Consider the following 23,927-nt stretch of genomic DNA (forward strand, 5'->3'; position numbering starts at 1 on the left):
CTGATTTTTTTTCTCTCTCTAATAGAAGAAGATGGGGGAAATGACAGGGATACACACAGTCCCCACTTAATGTTTCCCCCACCTTCTTCTATTAGAGAGAGAGAGAGAGAGAGAGAGAGAGAGAGAGAGAGAGAGAGAGAATCAGGTGTTGTTTCTTCTCACTCGCACATGTCGCCCATTGCCTGATATATAGCATGCTCGGTCTATCTATACTACGTCTATGCTTGACAACGAGTACTTAGCTATACTCATCCGTATATGATCGTAAAAATGATCGTTTGAATTTTCTGCACGCATTGCCGATCTGCATAATCGCGAGAAACCGGCGCGAATACCTTTTACACGTTACGTTAAGCGCCGTATTTGCTTTTCGCGATACGAAATAAACGATCGCGCACATTTACCAAGCATTCATACGTCAATATTTAGAACGAATTGTCGTCCGTACGATTTACCGCTGTTTGTATGCTATTTATACGCGCTATTTATTATTTATACAATGGAAATTTGCGATTCGCGACACTAATTGACGCTCGTCGCTATTGCAACATTCAAGCGGTCAACCGCTAATCGTTTGTGCATCTTGCACGAGATTAATTTATATATCTTCATGAAACGAGAGTTCATATATTCTCTCTCTTTCTCTCCCTCTAGCACCCCCTCTCCCTCTCTCTTTCTGTTTCTCTCTTTCTCTCTGCATTCACAAACGAAGAAAAAATTAGATTTGCCACAACAAAATAACAATGTCATTTTTCGCCTATCCAGAGTTACAGAAACAACTACTTTGGAAGTGGATCTATATCATAGCAAAGCCTACATGGTTGTTACAACCATCAACGATTTTTAGCTCAATCATAGAGAATGTTGTTGTAATAATCATTGTAATAATCGATCAATCTTTTTCCATGCATAATAGATCGACGTTAAAATAATAAGAAATAACTTCCGATAACTTACAATATCTTAAAGTGAAATCATCTCGTTTTATATCCCACATACAGTACAAATAGTGAATTAATAATAGAATATGAAATATCAATAATTTAATCGATACTTTGAAAATGCTTAGAATTGCCGTTTCATAGAATCGATTTGATAATCGAATAAATCCTTTACAAATCTGATGAGCAAAATTAAATTTTTGAATCGTTGCATAGAATGAAAGACTTTGATGAATGAGTGGTAATTAACAAAAAAAGAGCGAGTCATTTTTGGATTAAAATATATCTCAAGTGTGCAATAAACTTGGATGGATGATAAAATTCACGACGATGATTTTAGTAATCCGAGCAAAACGATACCAGCGCGGTACCATCGACAATGGAAACAACAATGGTTGTCATTTCTATTACAATAGACACGCTGCGCGCTTCTGTTCTAACAATTCCATTATCTCCGCGCGAAAGCCTCCGCCGGGGCGAGGCTTTATTATGCCTATCAGAAAATTTAGATCGTTTATTTAATGGGATATAAATAGTCGAGCGCGGCCTATTAACAAAATACGGAGTATTTCGCGCGGAACAATAGCTTTGCGAAGTCATTTGGCCGTTCACGCGACGACTGCAATTATACGTTTCGTTATAATGGTGCCGCAAGTAAGCAATTTAATGCTTAACGTTATGCAATTAAAATTAAAAATGGATCGCGTAATATCACGGACGCCGATTTCATTAAAATTTTTAAAAGCCGCCCATATGCTCCGACGATGCGTGTAACATGCTCTGCTATACATGATAATAATTTCATTCTTCGGTATCTTTTTTTCCGTAGCGAAAATTACTGCAAGACACGAAAGATGCAAAGAAAACATTTTTAATTTAATAATTTATCAAGCATTTAATTTAAAAGTTTACTTTTGCTTGTGGATCTTAAATTAGTAGATCAGGATCGATTCGCAAATTAACGCTTCATTAACTATAGTAATGAAGTTCATTATGATCGCATGATAATGCGAGGACGCCCGTTAAGTTCTTACTATTAATTTATGCAGCTGTTTTCATTGTGCACCTCTTTTCAGGGAAATGCCTACATCTAAGTGGTCTCACGCCCGAACCATTGACTGCGGACGACGATTACAAGCTTTTGCGACTCGGCATTGGTTTTACAAATATGGTAGCACGTGCGACGAAAGGCAGCGCAGATCTTACAAGAAAGGAAATTAAAGAAGGTCAGTATACCGGACGTTTTTAGTACGATCGAAACGAGCGACGAGATAATTACGAAATCTCGGTCGAAAATAATTATTGCATAAGCCGATATCGCCCCAACATAATTTGCGGGCAAATTAATTTGCGAATTTTGTATTATATTCATGCTATACAATATTTCATTGCAGTTTATATTTTATCATGTAAAAAATAGAAGACACGTGTGTGTGTGTGTGTGTGTGTGTGTGTGTGTGTGTGTGTGTGTGTGTGTGTGTGTGCGTGTGTGTGTGTGTACTCATCTCGATTAATATTTACGGATTTTACGGAACTGTTGGGCTGATATAATCAAGATATCACAAATAAATATGAAATTGTTCACAACATATACTAGGTGCAAGCTTTATTGTTTTTTTTTTTAATTTTTTTTCTAAAAATCTCTATTTCTGTTTTCGAAATATTACAAGAGAACTTTTTTCAAAGAAATTATTACAAGAGCAAAGAAGTTTGTTAGATCTAAAACGCATTTTGACAATGTAATGATTTCAAGGACAGATAGTTTATATACAGATAGTTTATAGTTTATTCTTGTAATAGCGGACTAGAAACTCAATCTATCAAATGTTTCATCGAGAACCCTGCAGTCGCAAACACAAATTCTGCAAGTTGATAAGTTCGTCCAGCAAAATGTGCTGCTGCCGTAAAGCAACCGAGACAACTAATGAAATTCGAGAAAATTCGAGAAAAGCAGGGTAGCTTGAACGATAAGTGAATCGCTCAATCGCTACTTACTCGAGTATCCTTGACTTCTGATTGGTTGATTCTGCTTACTGCTCGAGTCCCATGACGTATCTTTGTTACGGACCTGAGAAGTATCTTTTCTTTTTATTATGGTTACACCAATGAAAGGTCTGCGAATTTACGAATTCGAGATTTCCTAGATCGCCGCGCCACTCGGTGAGCGTTGGTAAAGCTAAAAGAACCCTTATGGGCCTTATCTAGCTTTTGCTGAGGTCTCTCTTCTTAAAACTCTCTTCGTAAAACTGTCATGTACGGTTCGTCGTGAATTGTGCGATTTGTGAAAATGAAACGTGAACGAGTTCACGCAAAGTACGCGTTCGTGATGTAAGTATACGTATCGTGATCATGTGCGTAATTCTAACAGTCTAATAAAATTATCAAAATTAACGATATAATGTGGCTATTCGCGACATGAATTTCGGCCTAATCATGCCATACAATTTCATAATTTTATTCGTATCTCCATACGCATTATCCTTCATGTTCGTTTTGCGCTTTGCTCGGTACATACATATTTTAATAGCAACAAAACGAACGTCTATGAAAACACGTGTTAATGGTTTACACCCAAGGTTCATTACGCTATGGAACTCGACGAAATAAAAGTTCGTTATGATTGTGACAATATACGCTATATATATATATATATATATATATATATATATATATATATATATATATATATATGTGTGTGTGTGTTATTTCTCTCGCTTTCGAGGGGAAAGGCCATTTCTTGTTAATGCTCCGATGTTAATAGATGCAAAGAAACTTTCGAGATATCAATACGGGTCATCTTATGCGAATTATTTTATGCGAATTTTTTTAGATCGTTTCTCTATCATCGCGCCTAAGTATGCTTAAATGGCGTCTGCTACATATACAGGGTGTTCCAAACGAAACCTTACAAAAACGAACCGGTTTAAGGCTTTCAAAAATTGATTTTTTTTTTCTCAACGGAGGGATATACTCGATTTCCTGTATTAGCATTTCGATCAACGGTCGTTTTAATAGAAATTTATATATCAAATCGCAGCAAATCTCATTCGAAAAATTCGTTATAATCAATTTATAATCCATTTTGTGTCATAGCCGGTATAAGATAAGCGTATACTTTGTGAGAGAAAAAAAGCAAAACGATAAGAAAGTATAATATATGTAGACAAAAATAAGCATAACAATGCTAATGAGATAGAAGCCGGTTGTATCAACAGGTTAGGTCAACTCGTATGAACAACTCCATACTTCTCTCATTTTGGAACACACACACACACACACACACACACACACACACACACACACACACACACACACACACACACACACACACACACACACACACACACACACATATATATATATATATATTTCTCCTGCATTACTTTTCTCATATATCACGCGTAAAAAAATTTTCCGATTTCTCTTCCCGGAATTCGACGAACGACGTGGTTCGCGACGACAGCATTTCTCTTGAAGATGCTTTCGATCGATCTTTGCCTAGAGGGAAAGGAGCGATACTTTGACGATCAACTGGTCACAAAATTCGACAATACGTCTCGACGGAAAAAGTTGTGTCGACGCCATTTGTCACAATCGCAAACGCCTCCGTTACATTCATCGTCGAAAAGGAATAAAAACTTGTGGATCATAATCGAAGGGTGCTCACCGTGTTGGCGATCGTCCGTGTTTTCAAACAGAAGACGGGTTTCCTCGACGGACTCCATCCCGGCCCATCCTGTCGCGTCAGTGCCGTCACGTCCGAGCGAAGTGTTACTCTCCACTTCTTCCATCCCAATATTATTCCGAAACGTTTTTTGACTAATCCACTGAGCACCACAGCCATGCGTTACGCGACGCGGGAAGCCGCAGTATTGCCAACTTATCAGCCGCTCACTCTTAAAGACACATGCCTAACACACGCAACGTCGCCCTGCCGAAAGTGATGTAGACCCCTCCGTTCGAAAATGTCGTCCTACTATGAATTTAGATTTGTCTGTCCGTAGTGAAGTATCGCGTGCCGACTTCAGTACCGATTATCAAATTCGGAAACGCCATTTGTCACGCGACAATTACAAAATAAATTAAAATTAAGTGAAATTTAAATTTAAATTACTGAGGCTATAATAAACTCGGAGCAACAAACTGGAGTAGTAGACTCCGCGTTCTTTACTGGACGAAAACGGAAATAGGAAACTCTGTTTTGATTCGTTGTTAAATGCATTACTTGTAGACTTGTACCCCTTTACTTTTTTCCTGGTCGCAATTCGCCCGAGGGCAATAATATTCGATCCGCTTTAAGCTTCGCCCCAGAAAGGTGCGTTGTATCATTTATTAGGGGCGGTCGAGAGCAATAATAATTAATTAGCCAATAAACTATTCACTCGCGACATTCTCGCCGTCTCTGCCTTTCCGCGGGAAGTTCGTCCGGTCGGTGTTAAATACGGAGCATCGAATCGTATTTCGTCTCTCTCAAGTAAAGTGGCTTCGAGAAATTAACGAAATCAGAGAAACGCGGGAGTGGAGTAGCGGTTGAACGTTTTCCTTGCCACTACGAATGAGATGTTATTAGTACGACGAACGCGATCACGCATTTAAGGTTATCGCCGTCGCGCATATCGCGTTGACTAGCATACATATCAGCTTGGAAAATACGAGAAGGGCGCGAACAGTGGAGACCCTGTTACGACGCGATCACGTGATCGAAGCGCCGAGAACGACGCGAATATGAAAATCTTTGCGCCGGAGAATTTTGAATAATTACGTGATTCCAGCGAATGAGCCTCTTAACTCCTGTAATTGGGATAATTACATTGAAACAATTACGCGTCTATATTTATCGTCGACTATACTGTGCCAGAATTCGCCGTTTTGTTCGTTTCACATTATTCACGATTATTACGTCTTTCGTAATAGAGAATCTATCTTAAATTATTATTATTGTTCCTAAGCTCCTTTTTATTAAGTACGATAATCTTTTTTTTTTTTCTTTCATTAAAGTTTACAGAATGGATGAATTGCACGACGTAAATAGCACTTGCGAATGAACGTGGAGAAAAAAAGAAGCAACAAGCGTAATCAAAGACTTTACGCAATAATGTCTATATTTATAAGTTAGGATAATTATAGGTAAGCGTAAATGTGTTGTCTATCGGAAATCTACTTGCAAAATTTGTATGCGGATTGATTGAATACAAATCTATTTTTCGAATTCTAATAAAAATATGTGAGAGATGAAAAAATATTGGAGCTAGAGAAAGAGAGAGAGAGAGAGAGAGAGAGAGAGAGAGAGAGAGAATAAATATTTAGATACGTAATCGATTCTCAATTGAGATATTTTATTAATTGCGCTTCGTGTGATGTAGATAAATTATTAATATTATCGAGAGAGATTATAGTGCAATTACATATATAATATTAATAAAAAATAAAAGCATTGTGCAATAATAATTGTTTGTATTTACAGGGAGTCACATTCTGCTCGAAAAGTTACGAAAGTATAAGCCAAAAATTGCAGTATTTAACGGCAAACTCATATACGAAGTGTTTTCGGGAAAGAAGGAGTTCGGCTTTGGAAGACAGCCTAACCTCGTTGACGGAACCAACACGGTAAGTCAGCTGCCATATTGTTTCTTTGTATTCTTATAGTTATATATAGTAAAATTAATGTAAAATTCAAGAATCACACAAAGAAAGATATTCAAAGAAAGTCTGAAAGATTAAAACATGTTTTTATATGTTACTCCGAATATTAAAATCGATATAATTTTAATAAATTTAGTCCTAGGCTTAATAATAAATTTAATTTTTGATATTTTGATTATATCATCGATAACTGAGTATTAAATATTAAGTTATTTTCATATTTAACATTAATAATTACATTAATAATAATTAACAAATTTCTTATTTCTCGTTGTTTCATTGCAGTATATGTGGGTTATGCCCTCAAGCAGCGCGAGGTGTGCTCAACTACCGCGTGCTGCTGACAAGGTGCCATATTACGCCGCATTGAAGAAATTCCGCGACTACCTGAACGGTACAATCTCGCATTTGGACGAATCGGATATCGTATTTGCTGATTCGAAGCTCAAGAAAAAAGAACAGGAGGCAATCGAGGACAAGAAGCCGATTTTTGCTGACGATTTGCCCGACGGTGAGAGCCGAATCACGGAGATCAACGGTATGGGAATAAAGCAGGAATCAGGCATGATACCTGGCAAGAAGAAACGTGGTAGACCAAAAAAGATCAAGAACCCAGAGGATCAACCGCCACCAGATCCTGAAAAATTGGATGCGAATGGCGAGGTTATCAAAAAGCGACGCGGTCGCCCGAAGAAGATACATCAACAGCAAAAACAGTTGGAACGGGAGAATCGCGAGAGAGAACAACAACAGCAGCAACAACAGCACCAAGCGATGGGCCATCTAAATGATTATGGTAACGTGTCGAATTGCTTTTCACCACCGCTAATGTCACCTCCGAAAGCGTTTCCGCATATGGCGCCGTATCCGCAGCCACCGATGAACGATGGCTTCTTTGGCCAAGGCATGAATGATAATAGTCCATACAATATGAGCGCGAAGCAAAGTCCAGTGCATTTGCAGCACTATAGCCAGAGCCCCAAGTCCATGTCGTTGTCGTTCACGCATTCGGACTTGTCGTCAGAGATTAACACCGCGATCTCATCGGAGAACAATCTCGAGCCATCACCCTTGACGTCGCCCAGCGTCGAGCATCCGGACTTTGAGCCACCCACCAGCATGTCGCAACAAAATATGGGTAACGACCACCGTCAGTACAATCCGGCCGGAGGGCCCGATCCGACGGGTCACCATGGCAGTCCCGGCACACCGTCCCACAACAGCTATGCTAACTACATGAGTTATCACGAACAGACGCCAGACGCTCATAATCCGCATCCACATCAGACAACGCCGACACCTCTTAGCCAGACCGCTGAGGAGCACTCCCATCACTCGCATCCAACGCCGCCGCACCATCCGCATACGCCCACTCACACGTCCATGTCACCGCACCATCCGCACGAGCAATACGGCATCAAGAGGAATTCCGGCCAGGACGTGGCGTCTAAGAGCCTGAGCGACTTAGAATCCCTCGTAGACCAGATCCCGAGCATAGCTGATGGCGGCAGTCAACGTTTGCAGCATTCGCATCCGGGTATGCCGGGCGATGATAGTCTAGCGGAGAAAATGGACGCTCATCATCAATCCTATATGTCGGGTTTCGGTGGCATGCCGGCAGGACCAACCGGGATGACCAATTACAGTCCACCCTTGCCACCGGGTGGCGGAATCTATCCCTCCTCGCTGCATCATTCTCCTACTGATGCGGGTTACGGAGGTATATATGGCATGAACGGCCGTCATCATCAGGACTCTCAACAGCAACAGCAGCAACAACAACAACATCAACAGCAGCAGCAACAGCAACAGCAGCAACAACATAGCAAATCTTATACAGTAGAGAATCTCGCCTCTAGCAACTACACACCTAGCATGAACCATAGTCATCCTGGTAATTCGTATCCTAACATCATCCCCGGACACTACCCTGTACCGATGGGCTCGACCAATGGCTATCTGTTCGGCGGCATCGATGCCGCGTCCAGTCTGATGCAGCGTACCTACGGAATCGGTGGGATGAGCAGTATGGGCGGCATGCACCCATCCGCTGCTCTTGGTCACCCGATGACGGCCAACCCATATCCGTATAATGGCTCTTACTCGAGCTCGTTCGATGCTTACCCGGCGCCACCGACGGGCATACACGCGCCCAGCGCCAATTATCCCGGCTACGTCGGCACGGCTGGCGCGGCGCCCAGCACCACCACCACGCCGCCGTCCTACCTCGCACCGTCGCACCACAGACCGCCGGTCGACCTCTCTTACGACGGTGTATGATAATCGATGTGAGACGCCGTTGTTCATCACCGTCAACCCACCACCAGGCCCCAATAATCCTCTCTCTTTCTCTCTCCCATCCCGTCTCCTCCTCTCCTCCGCCTGCCGATCGCCTCCTGTGCGCGTACGCGAGCGACGCACGTATCCGCCACGTTTATCTTTTCTACGTATTTTTACACACGTCTTTAAGACACGGCTCTCAACGTGTCGGGGTCGCGCGTCGTCCCCCTGCATCATCCTCGTTCCATCGCCCTCGTCAGTTTTCCTTTTTAAGGTTCTACTTCTTCGCGAATCATCCCACGAGTCGCTACTTGCAATCCGCGCGCGATCTTTCGCCGATCTATCTGTCGCGCAGTTTTCTCTTTCCTCCCTCTCTCTTTTGCTCTTTCCGACTCTACGTACTAAACACCCCAGAATTGGCAGAAGACGAACACGTACAATTATGCTCTCATCGAAGACATCGAGACTTTGATAGCAATAATGAACTCTTATCCGAATTATTATCAAGTAAATTAATACGTATTTTATTTAAGATTGACATTACTTTAAGAATCTGAAGCCCGATTAATTGAAATTAAGATTTGAAAAAATTATGTGGGACAAAAATGCCTCCGAGGCATATACGCCACATTGTATCTATATGGCGTCAATTTTGGGGCACTGTACGCAGCTGTCAGTTTTTACCCGTTTGTAATGCGCTCTTTCTGCATCCTGCTTCTACTTCGTCGCTACGCTTCTCTCACTATTTTTTTTTTTTTTTCTTATCACGCTCTCGATACGTGATTACGCCGTGAATAATTACGGGTGCGCGGCTCGGGAATGGGAAAGCCGCTCGTGAAATGCAACTACAGCACACGCAACGAATGAGAAACGTAAGCCTCGGGTAGATCAGGTTCGCCGATCGCGTTCTGTACCGATCCGATCGCTAAAATACACTTACACGGACATGCATGCCGATAACCATGCAGATAAATGACGACCTTAATGTCAAATAGATCGCGATTATGAATTCGGCCGACGTAGCTGAGATTGGCATGTAAGCATGTAATTGTGTTGTCCTTTTTTCCTATATCGATCAACAGATATTGATCACCACACCGATTGCTGCAAGCACATCTAGCTTTACTTACTTACGCCTATCAAAAGCGAATTTCCACATTTTCGCGTCTCGAAGGGCATTCAAGATTGCAAATGGTATAGGGAGCGTACATGTATCCTGTACTAATTTGCAATTATAAATTGTTATCTTCGAAAGTCAATAAAAAAGCAACGCGTCGACATCGCCTTACGTCGCGATGCATTCATGGAGTAAAACACGAAGTCCGGAAAATTAAATCGGGTATTGAAACCAGTGTAATTTCGATGAGTTCAAGTTCCAGTTGGAGAAATTAATGGCTGTATTTCATTATTTTATTAAATTTATCTATATATCATTGATTGATGAGCATTAGTATATGCAATATCATAATGCAATATAAATTAAGTCTCTATAACTTTTTTATTGTTGATTAATTGTTGATGTTATAAGTTGCTGAAATTATTAGAGTAATTATTTTATGAAACAATAATTTATAAAAGATATATTAATACTATTATTTATTGATAATGAGAGTGCAATGAATTATATAAAGTATATTTTCAATCGGAAATTGAATCGAGATGTACATTGGTTTCGTCTCGATAGAAAATAAGCTATAATTGAAATATTGACATTTTTTTACTCATCGTGTTTATGTATTGCATTGCGACTTATACTATTGTTAGGCTGTTGTATTGTTGTTATTATTGTATTTAATTAATTAATTCTTATTGAACGCTTGAAATAACGACATGTATTCATGTCATCGGAATAATCTTAATATCGTCTAAGAAACCGATTCGCTTTTCTTTATGTGATGATGCACGTAATATTATTTCTTAGAACAATGATTTATATATCTTTTTTTTAATTATTCAAATTTTGACGCAGGAATTACCGAAGAATTCATTATGCATTTCCTCAAAACAAAGGTTAAGGGATTTATCTTTTATAAATTTAATTTTAAAAAAATCACATAAGAAAAAGTAAAAAAAAATTCAATTTTTTTAACCTAATTATTTAAAGTCGCGGATCTTGTAACGTTGACTATGATTTCTAGCGTTAACTTTATCTTTCAGAAATTCCATTTAGTAAATGTCTATGTTTCTTTGTTCACATTATTAAGGATGTCTACTCTTATTAAGAATTAAAGCAAACTTAAATTTAATGATGTCAAAAGAAAATATCCATGGATACTATAATATATGACTGAATACATTATGCAATAATTGAATTAGATCATTACCGGCATGATGGTACAGCATCAACGTTGAGCAATCATTCTCATTTCGACCGAGCTGAGCTTATTAGCGGAATTTGAAAGTTTCACGTACGCCAAGAATTTTATAACTTTCGCTCGGTTGTTTCATAATGAGATATTACTCATTGCGAATTAGTTACTTATTAGTATAATAAGCGTAAAAATAATAGAAAGTACACGACAAATTGTGAACCCATCGGAATGACGAAAACCAGATTATAACATTACGTTTTTACATATCTTCTGACGTTTATAAGTCCGTGTTTGTCATTATATCGGTGACATAGATCAAGAACACGATCACCGATTAATCGACTAAAGTACCTTTGCGGTCGGAGCATCATCGGTTTTGAAGACGCGAATCTGCAATTTGCATCAACTCGCATGACCGGATGTTTTTTTCGAATAAAAGATACGCTACTGTTTATTTGATTCATTTCTCTTTTTTGCTGGACACCAAAGTGCTCCAGATTAAGCAATTTTCCAATGTTCACTTTTATCCGTTATTCCAGCGGGAAATTGCATTTCCTCGTCGCGCTCTAGCGAGAGATGTGAACGTAGAAAATATCACCGAATTGTGAGCTGCGCGCATCGCCCTCACGCTCGCCACTTATGAGTTTAGTGGGTTTTTCTTTTTTTTTTTAATAGAGTAAATATTAATCGTTATGATCATTGTATCGTTAAAGTTACTACACATAGTAAGGAAAAGATTAAGTCCGATTGTGCCGGTGCGTCTTCAATCATGGCACGGCCATTTTCATCAATGGTCAAATTTGGTCAGATTTAATCACAGTTTAATCTTTATATTCAGACAAATTATTTCTCTCAAAAGTGCGATGTTTAATATATAAAAGTAATATCACGCGATAAAAATTTTTCGCATTCGTTTTTTCTTGAAATCGGATGAAATGGAGACGATTTTGCATGAGAGAAACTGTTGAATTGTAGATGAAACGTCGGTATGCTAATTCAAGTGTCGTTCAAGTGTCATTTTTCATTAATATTTCGAGACTTTCGTGCATTAAAAATTTCAAATTTCAGGTATATTTATTCGCGCGATATTTGACTCGTATCGCTTAGAAATGGGGAAATTTAATTTATTTATCTCCTCCTGCAGAACTAGGACTAGAAGGAGACAGAAAATCGATTAAACTAAGGTTGATGTTAATCGATGTTAATAGAATCGGCCTTGCAACGCGCGCGAAACGGAATTCGCCGATCGAATTATAACTTGGTAAAAGATTGCCCGCGCAACCGGATGCCGAGCTTACTTAACGTAAAAAGATGTAAGTCCTAACGGGAGGGAGAGGGAGGGGGGAGGGGGAGAGAGAGAGAGAGAGAGAGAGAGAGAAAGAAGAGGGAGACAGAAGAAGAAAGGGACTATTCGTGTGTAACTTTGTTTATCACACCACGCCATCCATTTTCGTACCTCGCGCCCGCAACAGTCATCGCCGTTTTCTCGTTGCAACTCTGACTATTATTTATCGTTACAACTCGATATCGCTGTGGAGTTACATACGTTACTGTCGTTATTAACATAATCGCGTTACGTTGTCTCGTTAATTATATTCTGTTATGCGTTTCGCATTTTGCCGAGAAAGTCACTATATGTTAATACACGAATTATGAAAATGGACACACATAATCATACGCATACACATACACATGTATACATACAGGCACACGTACATACATACATACATACATACATACATACATACATGCACACGTATACATAGTACGCACACTTACACGCAGTCGTAATAGATATTATAACTGGCATTAATCGGCATCCTCCTTTGTCGCAGACCGACGCTGTAAAGTGACGCATCTGGCATGATTATAAATATATATACAGATATAAATATATAAATATATAAATATATATATATAGATATTATATAAATAATAAACTATAAATATTATATATTGACTACATGTAAGGATAAGCGAGCAACATTTATCTCGGGTGAAATCACCTAGGATGTGTCGAGACATTTAAAATGATGCACAGGGTATAGATGAGAGAATCGTTGATATAATAACTGATGTCTATATTATAGATGTTTCTTTCGTTCCATCATCGGCCTCAACACACACACACACACACACACACACACGCGCGCGCGCGCGCGCGCGCACAATTACACTATACACTATATATTATACACGCGCGCGCATACACACATACACACACACACACACACACACACAGAACACGCTGACACGATCGCGAGTCACGAGTACATACGATCGAAGTTTATTGTAGTAGATGTTTTTCAGAGATCCAATTCGAATCCGGGCGGCGGCCAAGAATAATATGTGTCATCGGTGTGTTAGTCGCGCAACACGTTCATCGATTCGCAATCGAAAAGATGAGGATTATATACACATAACTCTAACCGGTCGGTCGTGACCGGCGCATCCGCCATCGCACTAATAATTAATTGACTCTTCGATTAATCAAATTAACTAACTGATTGTAAATTGATCGCTATATTAAGGACTTTACTATTAAGTATAAATATATATTATACAGATATTATAAAAGTGTGGATTCGCTGTTGAACGTGTCGAATAAACAAAGCAAAAAAGAAAAAAAGAACAAAATCCAAGAGTAAGTAAGCGAGTAAGAGAGCTTGGGCCGGGGTTGCCGGCCTCCGACATATTTTTTAATCGCTTCGAACCTCTATTATTCTACCTACTAATTAAACGTAATGGTGTATCTACGTGTGCGTTCGAACGATCGGTCGATCCGTATCGTGGATCCGCGTTAACTCTGTCGTCGATCGGGTCGCGATCGCTCGGGCTATCGAGATGTGTTCTGTATCGAATTAACGAATGTATACTTCTCGAATATTCATCGCTCCTACGAAATGTCGCGGGATAAGGAAGGATGACGGATGCTCGTCGATAGATGATAACTTGAATGAAAAAAAAACAAAAAAATAATAAATTTTTTTCCTTGCTCCTTTGCCGCCCGATCCTAACGAAGCCCACGCAGATCTCCAACGGACGTTATATTGGGTGCTCAGTGGATACCCGAGTATCCCGCAATATGTAAATCTGTATGTCTCTGCTCGTACTACTACGATATTTTATGTGAAAAATGAATTGTTACAAAATACATTACTGATATAACACCGAAAAAGATGGTATTCTTTACCCGAGAAAAGAAATTTCTAATGATACGATAAATAGGGGAGGGAATGTATGTGAATGTGCGTGTATACGGCATACTCGGCGCTCAACTTGTCGAAAACTATGCATGTATTTATGATCTCTATCCCTTGGTGTAATGTCATACCACCTTTTTATAACAAACTGTTATACGAAGGAGCGTAATGGTGATTAATAACGCTGCGGGATATTCGGAGGTCTAGTAAATATTTGATGAACATTCAATGAATATGTAGGCCGATATTTCTTGAGAAAAACAATATTTTTTTTTTTTAAATCACACATACATGCATAGATTTTGTAGTATTGGATGTGCCTTTTGATTAAAATTGAGGTCCGAGTTTGATAGAGCGAGAGAGTAATGTTCTGTCCTTCTGTTTCTATATGATAGAGCGATAAAGCAATATCTTGTATCCTTCGTGTACTTTCGGAAACTAAAGGATACGACACATCCACTGTCTCTTTCCATCTAAAGGAAAACATGTATCCAATACTATAAGATCTATGCGTACACGTGTGTACGATCGATCGAGAAAAACAGACAGATGGATCTCGCTCGAAGAGTTGGAAGACGCGTCTCGAGAGCTCGTACATGTCAAGAATTTCACTTGTCCGGATGTATGCGCAATCGCGCGAAAATCCGACATCCTCGCCCGTTTTCCACATTTCCAAAAAGGCTAACATTTTAACGAGCTAATCGTCTAGATTATTATCGAAGTCAGCTAAGAATAAACAGACAAAGTGCGCGTTTATTATTAAAGAATCGCTAAGCGTAACTAAATTTCTAAACTGCTGGACGTACGATCGTGTGTTGTTTTAAAGAAGAATAATAGAAAAAAAATTAATATAAAAACATTAATGTAAAACATTAATGTAAAACAATTGCTGCTTTGCACACAAGAGTGAGACCAGTATGGCGATGATTGTCTCGAATCGACAAGACCGAAAAACGAGGAATCCGATCGGGCGATCCTCGATTGAAAGGCAAACTTGCGACTTTTATTCTTCGATCATTCTTGATTGCGTACGATTTCAGTTCTCCTTCTTCATCTCGATTTTGATTTCGCGATCAACGAAATTCGCGAATCAGAAAAAACGACAACTATCCGAAAGCTCGCTCTTTGCGATCGCGTTCAAATCGGCTGAATTTTTATGACGGACAGGATTATGGAAACTTTTCGATATTAAACGAATGAAATTTTAGCATAGCTTTAGGAATACTCCTTTTACTGAGAAATTCGAGAAATTTTGCAGTTTGCTATGCGAATGTAATTACAAGAGATTAGCACTAGAATAATTTTTCAAAAAATAAATGGTTCCGTAGGGCTGTGTTCGGAAGAAATCGTCGTATTCAATTTTCGCCGTAGGGGCCTTTCGCGTTTCATCGCGAAGGAAGATCGGAAAATAAATGTCGTTCTATCGCGTCCTTGTATTACCTTGCCGATTGCTTCAAAGAGAAACAAGGAAGAAGAAAATCTGTAATGGAAATCAGATATCAAATCGCTACGATAGAAATTCATGCATTTTTTTCTATGAGTCAACTTTTGCCGTTGTCCCATTACTAATCACTCTTCCACTATCGTTGTGAAGAAAAATAAATTGAAACACGAATGAAAGGAAATAATCGCGAAGTATCGTCTCGAGAGAGAAGATTTAGAATTAAAAAGGAAACGAAAGAATGAAACAAATTTCGGGCGAAACGACAAACGGAACGAACAAAGCCACATCTCTCGCACGCGTGAGAGAGAAAGAGATCCCTCATGTAAATTTTAAATATTTAAACGAATTCTGTGGAGACAGAATTTTTTTCTTTCCCCGAACTCATTTTGCCTGACTTATTGGCAGTTTGTGTCAAAACAAGAAATAAATAAATTGATTCGTTAAACGAGTTGCGTTTGTCATCCTGCTTCTCCCTTTACCTCGTTACCATGAAAAATTTATCGCGCGGGATATTTTAACTTTTAAGATTAAAAATTTTTAATTCAAATCTTTAATCATTTGCATATTTTTGAGAGCATCTTTATTATATTTCTCACATATAGTCTCAATTATTCTAATTTATTTTAATTTCCAATGTAAATCAATGATATACTCTGCTATTAATACATAAAATTACTTTGATTATTTTCACGAGCCTATTAAAAAGTGGGAAAGAGTATTTCTTGTAATAAACAAATGTAATGATAAACAAAAATATATAATAATAAACAAAATTTGAATTTCTAACTCGAAGTAATATTACAATTACAACATTCTTCACATTGAAAGGAAGAATGACTAGCAAAAATTGAAGATTATATAGGAATAGGAATGAGCAGCAAGAATATGATGGTGTCCTCTGCCGAGGACGTTAACGAATTAAAAAAAATAAGATATCCGCAAGAGTTAGTATAGTAGCGCCATCTCTTCTAAAACTGAAACGTCCAATTGAAGCGCTCGCATCAAGAAATCCTAACCTGTCCTTTAAAGGAGTGTTTAAAAAAGTGTTAGCTCATTGTGTGAATATTGTAGTTTCTTATATTAATATAATTCACAATGCCGCTGGAGAATTTGGAAGAGGAAGGTTTGGAAAAGAATCCGAATCTGGAATTGGCGCAAACTAAATTCCTGTTGGGTCTCCGCGAACACATGGATGATGCCTTCTTAAAGACTAAACTCCTAGATGCCATCAAAGCCGAAAGTGAGACTGCATCTTTTTCTCTCTGCTTGTTTTGTATTATTTCTAAAACTTTGATGTAATTTTTGATAGTGCAATTTGATTTCGAGATAAATCATTATTTTTTTGTTTTTTTTATATTGACTGTCAGACCGTCATCTGCTCGAAATATAACCTCTGATATTGTTATAGCTAATTTATTAATTATTTAGTAATTCTCATTACTTTCTAATATCTATTTATTTTAAATAAAATGTAAGAATAATGGCATTTTTTTTAATAGATATGGCTCCATTCTATGAAGAAGTTTGTAAGGACTTGAATTGGCCAGTGGACGAAGCGCTTCTTGCAACAATGAAAGCACATAATGCGGAGCAGTTGAAAAAACTTGATGACGCTATCGAAGATGCTGAGAAAAATCTAGGCGAGATGGAAGTTCGAGAAGCCAACCTAAAGAAATCTGAATATCTTTGTCGAATAGGTGATAAAGAAGGTGCAATCTCAGCGTTTAGGAAAACGTATGACAAGACAGTTTCATTAGGGCATAGATTAGATATTGTATTTCACAATATTAGGATTGGCCTATTCTACTTGGATCACGATCATATTACCAGAAATATTGAGAAAGCTAAAAGGTTAGTAAAAACCTCTAAAAAATTTGATGTATTTATCATTAAATACTTTATAGTAATCGATATGTCTTCGGATTTTTACAGCTTGATAGAAGAAGGTGGCGATTGGGATAGACGAAACCGTTTGAAAGTCTATCAAGGAGTATATTGCATAGCGGTTCGTAATTTCAAGGAAGCTGCAAATTTCTTCTTAGACACAATCAGTACATTTACCAGTTATGAGCTCATGGATTATAATACATTTGTAAGATATACAGTATACTTAAGCATGATAAGTCTCCCGCGGAACGAATTGAGAGACAAAATCATTAAAGGATCTGAAATATTGGAGGTTCTCCACAGTAATCCAGATGTTAAAGATTATTTGTTCTCATTGTATAATTGTCATTATGCGGATTTCTTCAAAAATCTTGGTAAGTTTGAAAATTGAGACATGTTGAACATTGTTATAATTATAATATGTTGTATAATGTCGTTTTTATTAAGTTTTGTATGATATATTAATATTCTATTATAATTATTAAATATTCTTAATAGTAATTATTGTTACAAAAGTGGCTAAAGTCTTTGAAATCATAGATCTCAGAAATTTCTCAAATTTATTTTTAAACATGTAAGAATGAGAGTTGAGTCTGAATCTGGTACCATTGATTATTAATCAGATTCTAGATATTGGACACACATGTCACTCTAAATATTCTTATAAATACTTAGTATAAAATTGTTTCTATTAGATAAATAAAACTTATAATAAACATTACTTATATAAAAATGAGTGACACATAAAGAATCTTATAAAAACTTATAGGCACTTAAATATGAGTAACATGATATTCAATGTATTAAATTTTATCTTATCTTTGATAATTATTGAAATACTCTTTTAGCACACGTTGAAGGATTGCTGCGTCGGGATTATTTAATATTTCCTCATTATCGATATTATGTTCGGGAGATGCGAATTCTCGCATATACACAGCTATTGGAATCTTATCGGTCTTTAACCCTCCAATATATGGCTGAAGCATTTGGTGTCACAGTGGAATACATCGATCAGTAAGTGATTTTTTTACCAATTTCTATTTAATAGTATCGTTTTGTTGCTATTACTAATCGCAATTATTTAATCAAAATTATAAAATTACTGTTCATAGAAAAATCGATTACTGTATTTAAATCTATTAATATCTTTTTTATAGAGAATTGTCACGCTTTATAGCAGCAGGCCGACTGCATTGTAAAGTTGATCGAGTTGGAGGTGTTGTCGAAACGAATCGACCAGACAGCAAGAATTGGCAATATCAAGCAATGGTGAAGCAAGGAGATCTTCTGCTCAATAGGGTGCAGAAATTATCGCGCGTTATTAATATTTAATTTCATATATTTTGTATAATCAAAGAATATATACTATTGTCTTAAAAACTGATCAAGATCGTCTATATGAGTATTTACTAAAATATACTAAAAAAAATCTATATGTCAAGTTTTAACTCAAATTTTATAACAAAGAAAGCTAAAAATATCATATTTGATTTTGTAAACATACATGAATATTCTTCGCGAAATGAGCAATATGATTTATTTACATACTACTTTTGCGCCCTGAATATTCCCAACGTCACTGAGAAAACGTCACGTCAGAAATCAGTACGTTATAAATCGTTGAACATTATTTCAAGAAATTTTAAATAGTATTAAATTCTTTTCGAGATCAAGGTAAGTCTGAACATTAACTAATTGGTTTTTTTTTATATAATTAATAAAAACCGAAGTACAGTATTATATAATTCAATGGAATAAATAAAACAATATGTACGATATTCAATAATTTCTAATATATAATGTACATTATTAATCGAAAATATTTATATATATTAAAAAATGATTTATATATATTAAAAAATGATCTTAAGAAAATTTATATCAGGTAAGCACTTAAAATAATAAAATTACTGTCATTCCGATATATTTTTATTTAGAAAAACAATTTTGAATGGGAATAAATTTCTTTTTTCTATTACATTAAATGTTTTTATTATAATTATGCATATATATTTTTATCATAATTTAACATAATTAAACAAACATAGTTACCTTGCGTACGTAAATAAAAATTGCGATTAACATTCGAGATGTGTATATATTTAATATTATAAACAATTATTATATTAATGTTGTGAAAAGGTTAGTTCATGAAAGTTATTGTTTTTAGATTTCAATTCTGAGATCAAATGATAAAATATATATATTAGATCTAAAATGTTAGGAAAACAATTAATCAATATTTATCAATATTTGTAGAATTAAAAATTTATGAATATGTCAGAAGTATTGTTTGTAGAAAATTCTTAAGAAATACTATAGAAAACAGTTACTAAAATTATATTGAAAGTGAACAAAGTATTATTGGCAGATTTGCTTTCGCATATTATTTATTTTTATTGCATTTTTTCAGGAACCTTTATACATATCAAATAAAACTATTTGCAAAGTTTACAAAGATTAGGATAAAATCTCAATTCTAATAAATGGCTTATATGTTAGGTGTACAAAAAAATTCTGAGCTTTTTTTTGTAAAATTCAATCTTTATTCAAAAACAAACAAAAAAATATTAATCAGTGCAATATTCCCCGTTTGCATCAACGATCTTTTGCTCTTTCGGGTAGCTTGCGAATTCCTTGATAGAAGCTTCGAAACGATAAAGTCATCAATGCATTTTCATATCTCTTCTAATCTCACGAAATGTGTATCAGCCAAATGATGCTGTAGCGACCGGAATAAGTAGTAATCGGAAGGCGCTATGTCTGGGCTATACGCCGCGTGCGGGAGAAGTTCCCAGCCTAACACAAAGATATGATCCTGAGTCGCTTTTGCAACATGTGATCGAGCATTGTCATGAAGCAAGATCACTTTACGATGTCCTTGGCCAGTAAATGGCCTCTTTTCTTCTAATGCATCGCTCAAATTGGTCAATTGTTGTTGGTAGCGGTCTACCGTGATTGTTTCACCTGGTTGTAACAACTCGTAATACAACACACCTTTCCAATCCCACCAGATACAGAGCAAAACCTTCTTAGCGTGGATATTGGGCTTTGGTGTCGAAGATTGATCAGAGTCAACTCATGATTTTTTACTTTAGGGTTTAGGGTTATCATAAAGAATCCACTTTTCATCGTCTGTAATGATTTTGTGCAGAAAATCTTTTTTCCGGAACGCTTTTTTCTTTGAAAGCAAAGTGAGTGCAGTGTCACGCCAACAATTTTTGTTGTCTTCGGACAATTCATGCGGAAACCCATCTGCCTTCCTTCCGAACCTTTCCCATCGTATGTAAACGTACGGAAATGATTTGCTAATGCCAAGCTGTTCTGCAAGCTCCTTTTCAGTTTGCGCAGAGTTTATATCCAGCAGTGCTTGCAATTCGTCCGTTTCAATCTTTTGAGGGCGTCCAGCACGCGGTTCATCTTCAAGACTGAAATCTCTTTGGCGAAATTTTTGATACCATCTTTTACATGTAACATGACTTACAGCGTTCTCTCCATATGCAGCACAAATCATTGCAGTGGCTTCAGCAGCATTTTTCTTCAGATGAAACGCGAAGTGGATGGAAAATCGAATATGCTCTTTTGTTATTGCCATCGTGAACACTTTTTTTTTTTTTTTTTTCTCCGGTTGGAGGACGTCGGATATTCCCGACTATGTGTCTTCAACCCTGGGGTTATATGACACAGGTTTATCTGATTCCTTTCTAGGTTTCTCTGTATCCTACATTAAATGATTCTATTTATTTTTCTAAAGAACTTGTAAATACACTTCAACACCATCCAATCCAGTTCTCTTATTGCGTCCATTAGGTTAATCTCTTCCCTCACCCCCATTCCCCTCAGCTCCAAGTCCATCCCCACTCTCTCCTCATCATATCTCACACACTTCCACACCACATGTTCCAGACTCTCACTCTCATTACCGCAATCACATCTAGCGTCCTCTATATACCCTTTCCTGGCTAATGATTCATTCAGATTAAAGTGATTCGATCTGATTCTATTAATGCATACTATAAAATACCTTTCCTCGTTAGTATTACCGAACCAAGGTTTTCTTCTTTTTCTTTTGTAAAAATTCTCAAAATAAAATTTTCCTTTGTACTCCGCGTCCTTTATGATCTTGTTTTGTGTATTGTTCCATAATTCTCGTTTAAAAATGCTTCTGAAGTCACTATATGGGACCTTGATTTCCTCCGAGGAGGGTTCCTGGGAAGCCTCCTTCGCCAGTTTGTCTGCCATTTCATTACCCCTGATCCCTTCATGTGCAGGTACCCATCCTATAATGATCCTGCATTTCTTGTTTTTGATTATTTTCCTATATAGGGATCTGGCTTTTATTATATACATATTTTTGTATACCGAAAGTAGATTGTTCTCTAAGGCCTGTATAGTTGACATTGAGTCAGTGAGGATTATGTAGTTTCGTCTTTCTTCTATTTTTTCCTGATATATCAATTCCAGCATGGTTTTAACTGCAAAGGCTTCTGCTGTGAATGATGAACATTCTTTTGGCAGGCTTATATTGTATGCTGTTTCTTGTTCTTCTATAACTAATCCCACTCCTATAGATTTACTCTTTCTCCCCCTAGAGCCATCAGTGTACCTTACCTTGGTAGTCCCTCTCATTTTATTATTTTCTATGATATTTTCTATCAGCTGTCTATCCGTGTGAATCTTTCTTTTCCATTGTTTCGCTGTGTATTTGTCCGTTTCTATTTCCTCAGTGATTTCCTCGTAATCCGTCTCAAAGGTCTCGAATTTTCTGCCCTCTCCTGCCTGTTTCTTTAACCACTTTATCCTCGACCAGGCATTTCCCAAACAACTTCTGTTCGATGTGGGTCTGATGTAGCGTTCATAGTTTTCGTTTGCCTCCAGTTGATCCATTCTCAATCTCATCTCTTCACTTCCATATATCATTATTTTTAAAAGAAAATTCCTCGCTAGCATTTCTGCTCTATCCTGTAACAGCATAACTTTTGATTCCGCTATAATTACATTATTCGGTGTGCTGTTTCTGTAACCTAATGCTGTCCTGAGACCTGCGTATTGAGTCCTTTCTATTCTCAATCTTTGGTTGGCTTCTCTAGGGAAGTAAATAAATAAACCATAATCCACTACTGATCTTACCATGCTTTTATATAACAGCAATGCCGTATTGACTTCCATACCTCTTCTTTTTTTGTTTAGATATTTCATGAGGCCGTTAGCCTTCTTAACCTTGCCTCTGACCAGTTCAACCTGATGTTGGAAGTTAACCCTGTTATCAAACCATAGTCCTAGGAATCTTGCCCCTACATTGTTATGTATGTCCACCTCTCCCAACTTTATCTTCACTTTTTTATCTCGTACTCCCTGCTTGTTGAATTCCACCAGAACCGTTTTCCTTGGCTCTAGTTCCAGTCCCAACTTCTCCAATCTGTTGGCCAGTCGATTGGCCGCCTCTTGAATTGCTAGGGTATTTGCTTCTCTGTTTGTGCTTGTGGTGTACATAGCAATGTCGTCTGCAAATTGAATTGTTCGTATTCCCCTTCCTAACTTTTCTGTAATATTCCTCGTATATATTGAGTACAGCAGTGGACTCAGCACTGCCCCCTGCGGTAGACCTTTATAGACCCTTCTATCTACAATTTCTTCTCCAGATACAATAAACTGGGTGTACCTGACCCTGCTCCATGCATACACAAATCTTACTATGTCGCTGGGGCACCTTATCTCTTTCAACTTCTCGATGAGTATGTTTAAATCTACGTTATCATAGGCTGCGGTTACGTCCACAAATAGCGCTGTAGTGTATTCCCCTCTAGAGAATCCATTTCTGATGTCAGTGGTGATTTGCGTCAAGTTGTCTGCACAGGACCTCCCTCTTCTGAATCCATTTTGATCCCTGTTTAATAAATTATTCTTTTCTACCCACCATACCAACTTTTCGTTTACCATTCTCTCCATTACTTTACCTATACAAGACGCTAGCGCTATCGGTCTGACCTTCTCTTGCCCTGGTTTGTCTATGAAAATCACCTGATATTCCTGCCAGCTCTTTGGTAGCTGATTCCTCTTCCTTATATCGTTGAGTGCCATTAACATTTCCTGTTGCATTCTATATGGCAACCGCTTGATCATATCATATTCAATACCATCCCTTCCAGGTGCTGAATTCTTTCTTTCTTATCATTCTTAATGCTCTTTTCCATTCCGCTGCTGTAAAATTGTC

General features: G+C 37.5%; 4 protein-coding genes across 5 annotated transcripts in view; 2 read left to right on the forward strand and 2 right to left on the reverse strand.

Moving 5' to 3' along the window:
- The window catches only part of Dnmt3 (DNA methyltransferase 3), a 125,815-nt gene extending 120,275 nt beyond the window's left edge, over positions 1–5,540 (reverse strand). The window contains exon 1 of the mRNA XM_089081055.1: positions 4,609–5,540. Coding sequence (XP_088937181.1) covers positions 4,609–4,732 — 124 coding nt within the window. The 5' untranslated portion in view covers positions 4,733–5,540. The remainder of the gene's footprint in view (positions 1–4,608) is intronic.
- Positions 1–14,354, forward strand: part of Tdg (Thymine DNA glycosylase) — a 117,458-nt gene extending 103,104 nt beyond the window's left edge. For both annotated transcript variants that reach the window (XM_089081059.1, XM_089081060.1), the window contains exons 7-9: positions 2,018–2,167; positions 6,406–6,548; positions 6,870–14,354. In XM_089081059.1, coding sequence (XP_088937185.1) covers positions 2,018–2,167; positions 6,406–6,548; positions 6,870–8,864 — 2,288 coding nt within the window. In that variant the 3' untranslated portion in view covers positions 8,865–14,354. The remainder of the gene's footprint in view (positions 1–2,017; positions 2,168–6,405; positions 6,549–6,869) is intronic.
- Positions 14,355–16,813: 2,459 nt separating this feature from the next.
- Rpn7 (regulatory particle non-ATPase 7) lies at positions 16,814–19,236 on the forward strand. The gene is made up of 5 exons (XM_011639092.3): positions 16,814–17,063; positions 17,323–17,674; positions 17,756–18,084; positions 18,559–18,727; positions 18,871–19,236. The coding sequence occupies exons 1-5, from the start codon at positions 16,919–16,921 to the stop codon at positions 19,043–19,045; spliced, it is 1,170 nt and encodes a 389-aa protein (XP_011637394.2). The 5' UTR covers positions 16,814–16,918; the 3' UTR covers positions 19,046–19,236.
- Positions 19,237–20,085: 849 nt separating this feature from the next.
- Positions 20,086–23,836, reverse strand: LOC148935764 (uncharacterized). The gene has a single exon (XM_089080674.1). It carries the CDS (start codon positions 23,834–23,836, stop codon positions 21,440–21,442), a length of 2,397 nt encoding a protein of 798 aa, XP_088936800.1. The 3' UTR covers positions 20,086–21,439.
- Positions 23,837–23,927: the final 91 nt, after the last annotated feature.

The sequence above is a fragment of the Pogonomyrmex barbatus genome, unplaced genomic scaffold, assembly GCF_055798465.1.
Source record: "Pogonomyrmex barbatus isolate J1 unplaced genomic scaffold, ASM5579846v1 scaffold4, whole genome shotgun sequence".
In the NCBI taxonomy this organism is placed as follows: domain Eukaryota; kingdom Metazoa; phylum Arthropoda; class Insecta; order Hymenoptera; family Formicidae; genus Pogonomyrmex; species Pogonomyrmex barbatus.

Excerpts from the sequence above, each read along its gene's own strand:
- Rpn7 (XM_011639092.3), top strand. The coding sequence starts at position 16,919 with ATGCCGCTGGAGAATTTGGAAGAGGAAGGTTTGGAAAAGAATCCGAAT. Across the intron at positions 17,064-17,322 it reads AGATGCCATCAAAGCCGAAA|ATATGGCTCCATTCTATGAA; the intron begins GTGAGACTGCAT and ends TTTTTTTAATAG. Across the intron at positions 17,675-17,755 it reads AATATTGAGAAAGCTAAAAG|CTTGATAGAAGAAGGTGGCG; the intron begins GTTAGTAAAAAC and ends GGATTTTTACAG.
- LOC148935764 (XM_089080674.1), bottom strand. The coding sequence starts at position 23,836 with ATGATCAAGCGGTTGCCATATAGAATGCAACAGGAAATGTTAATGGCA.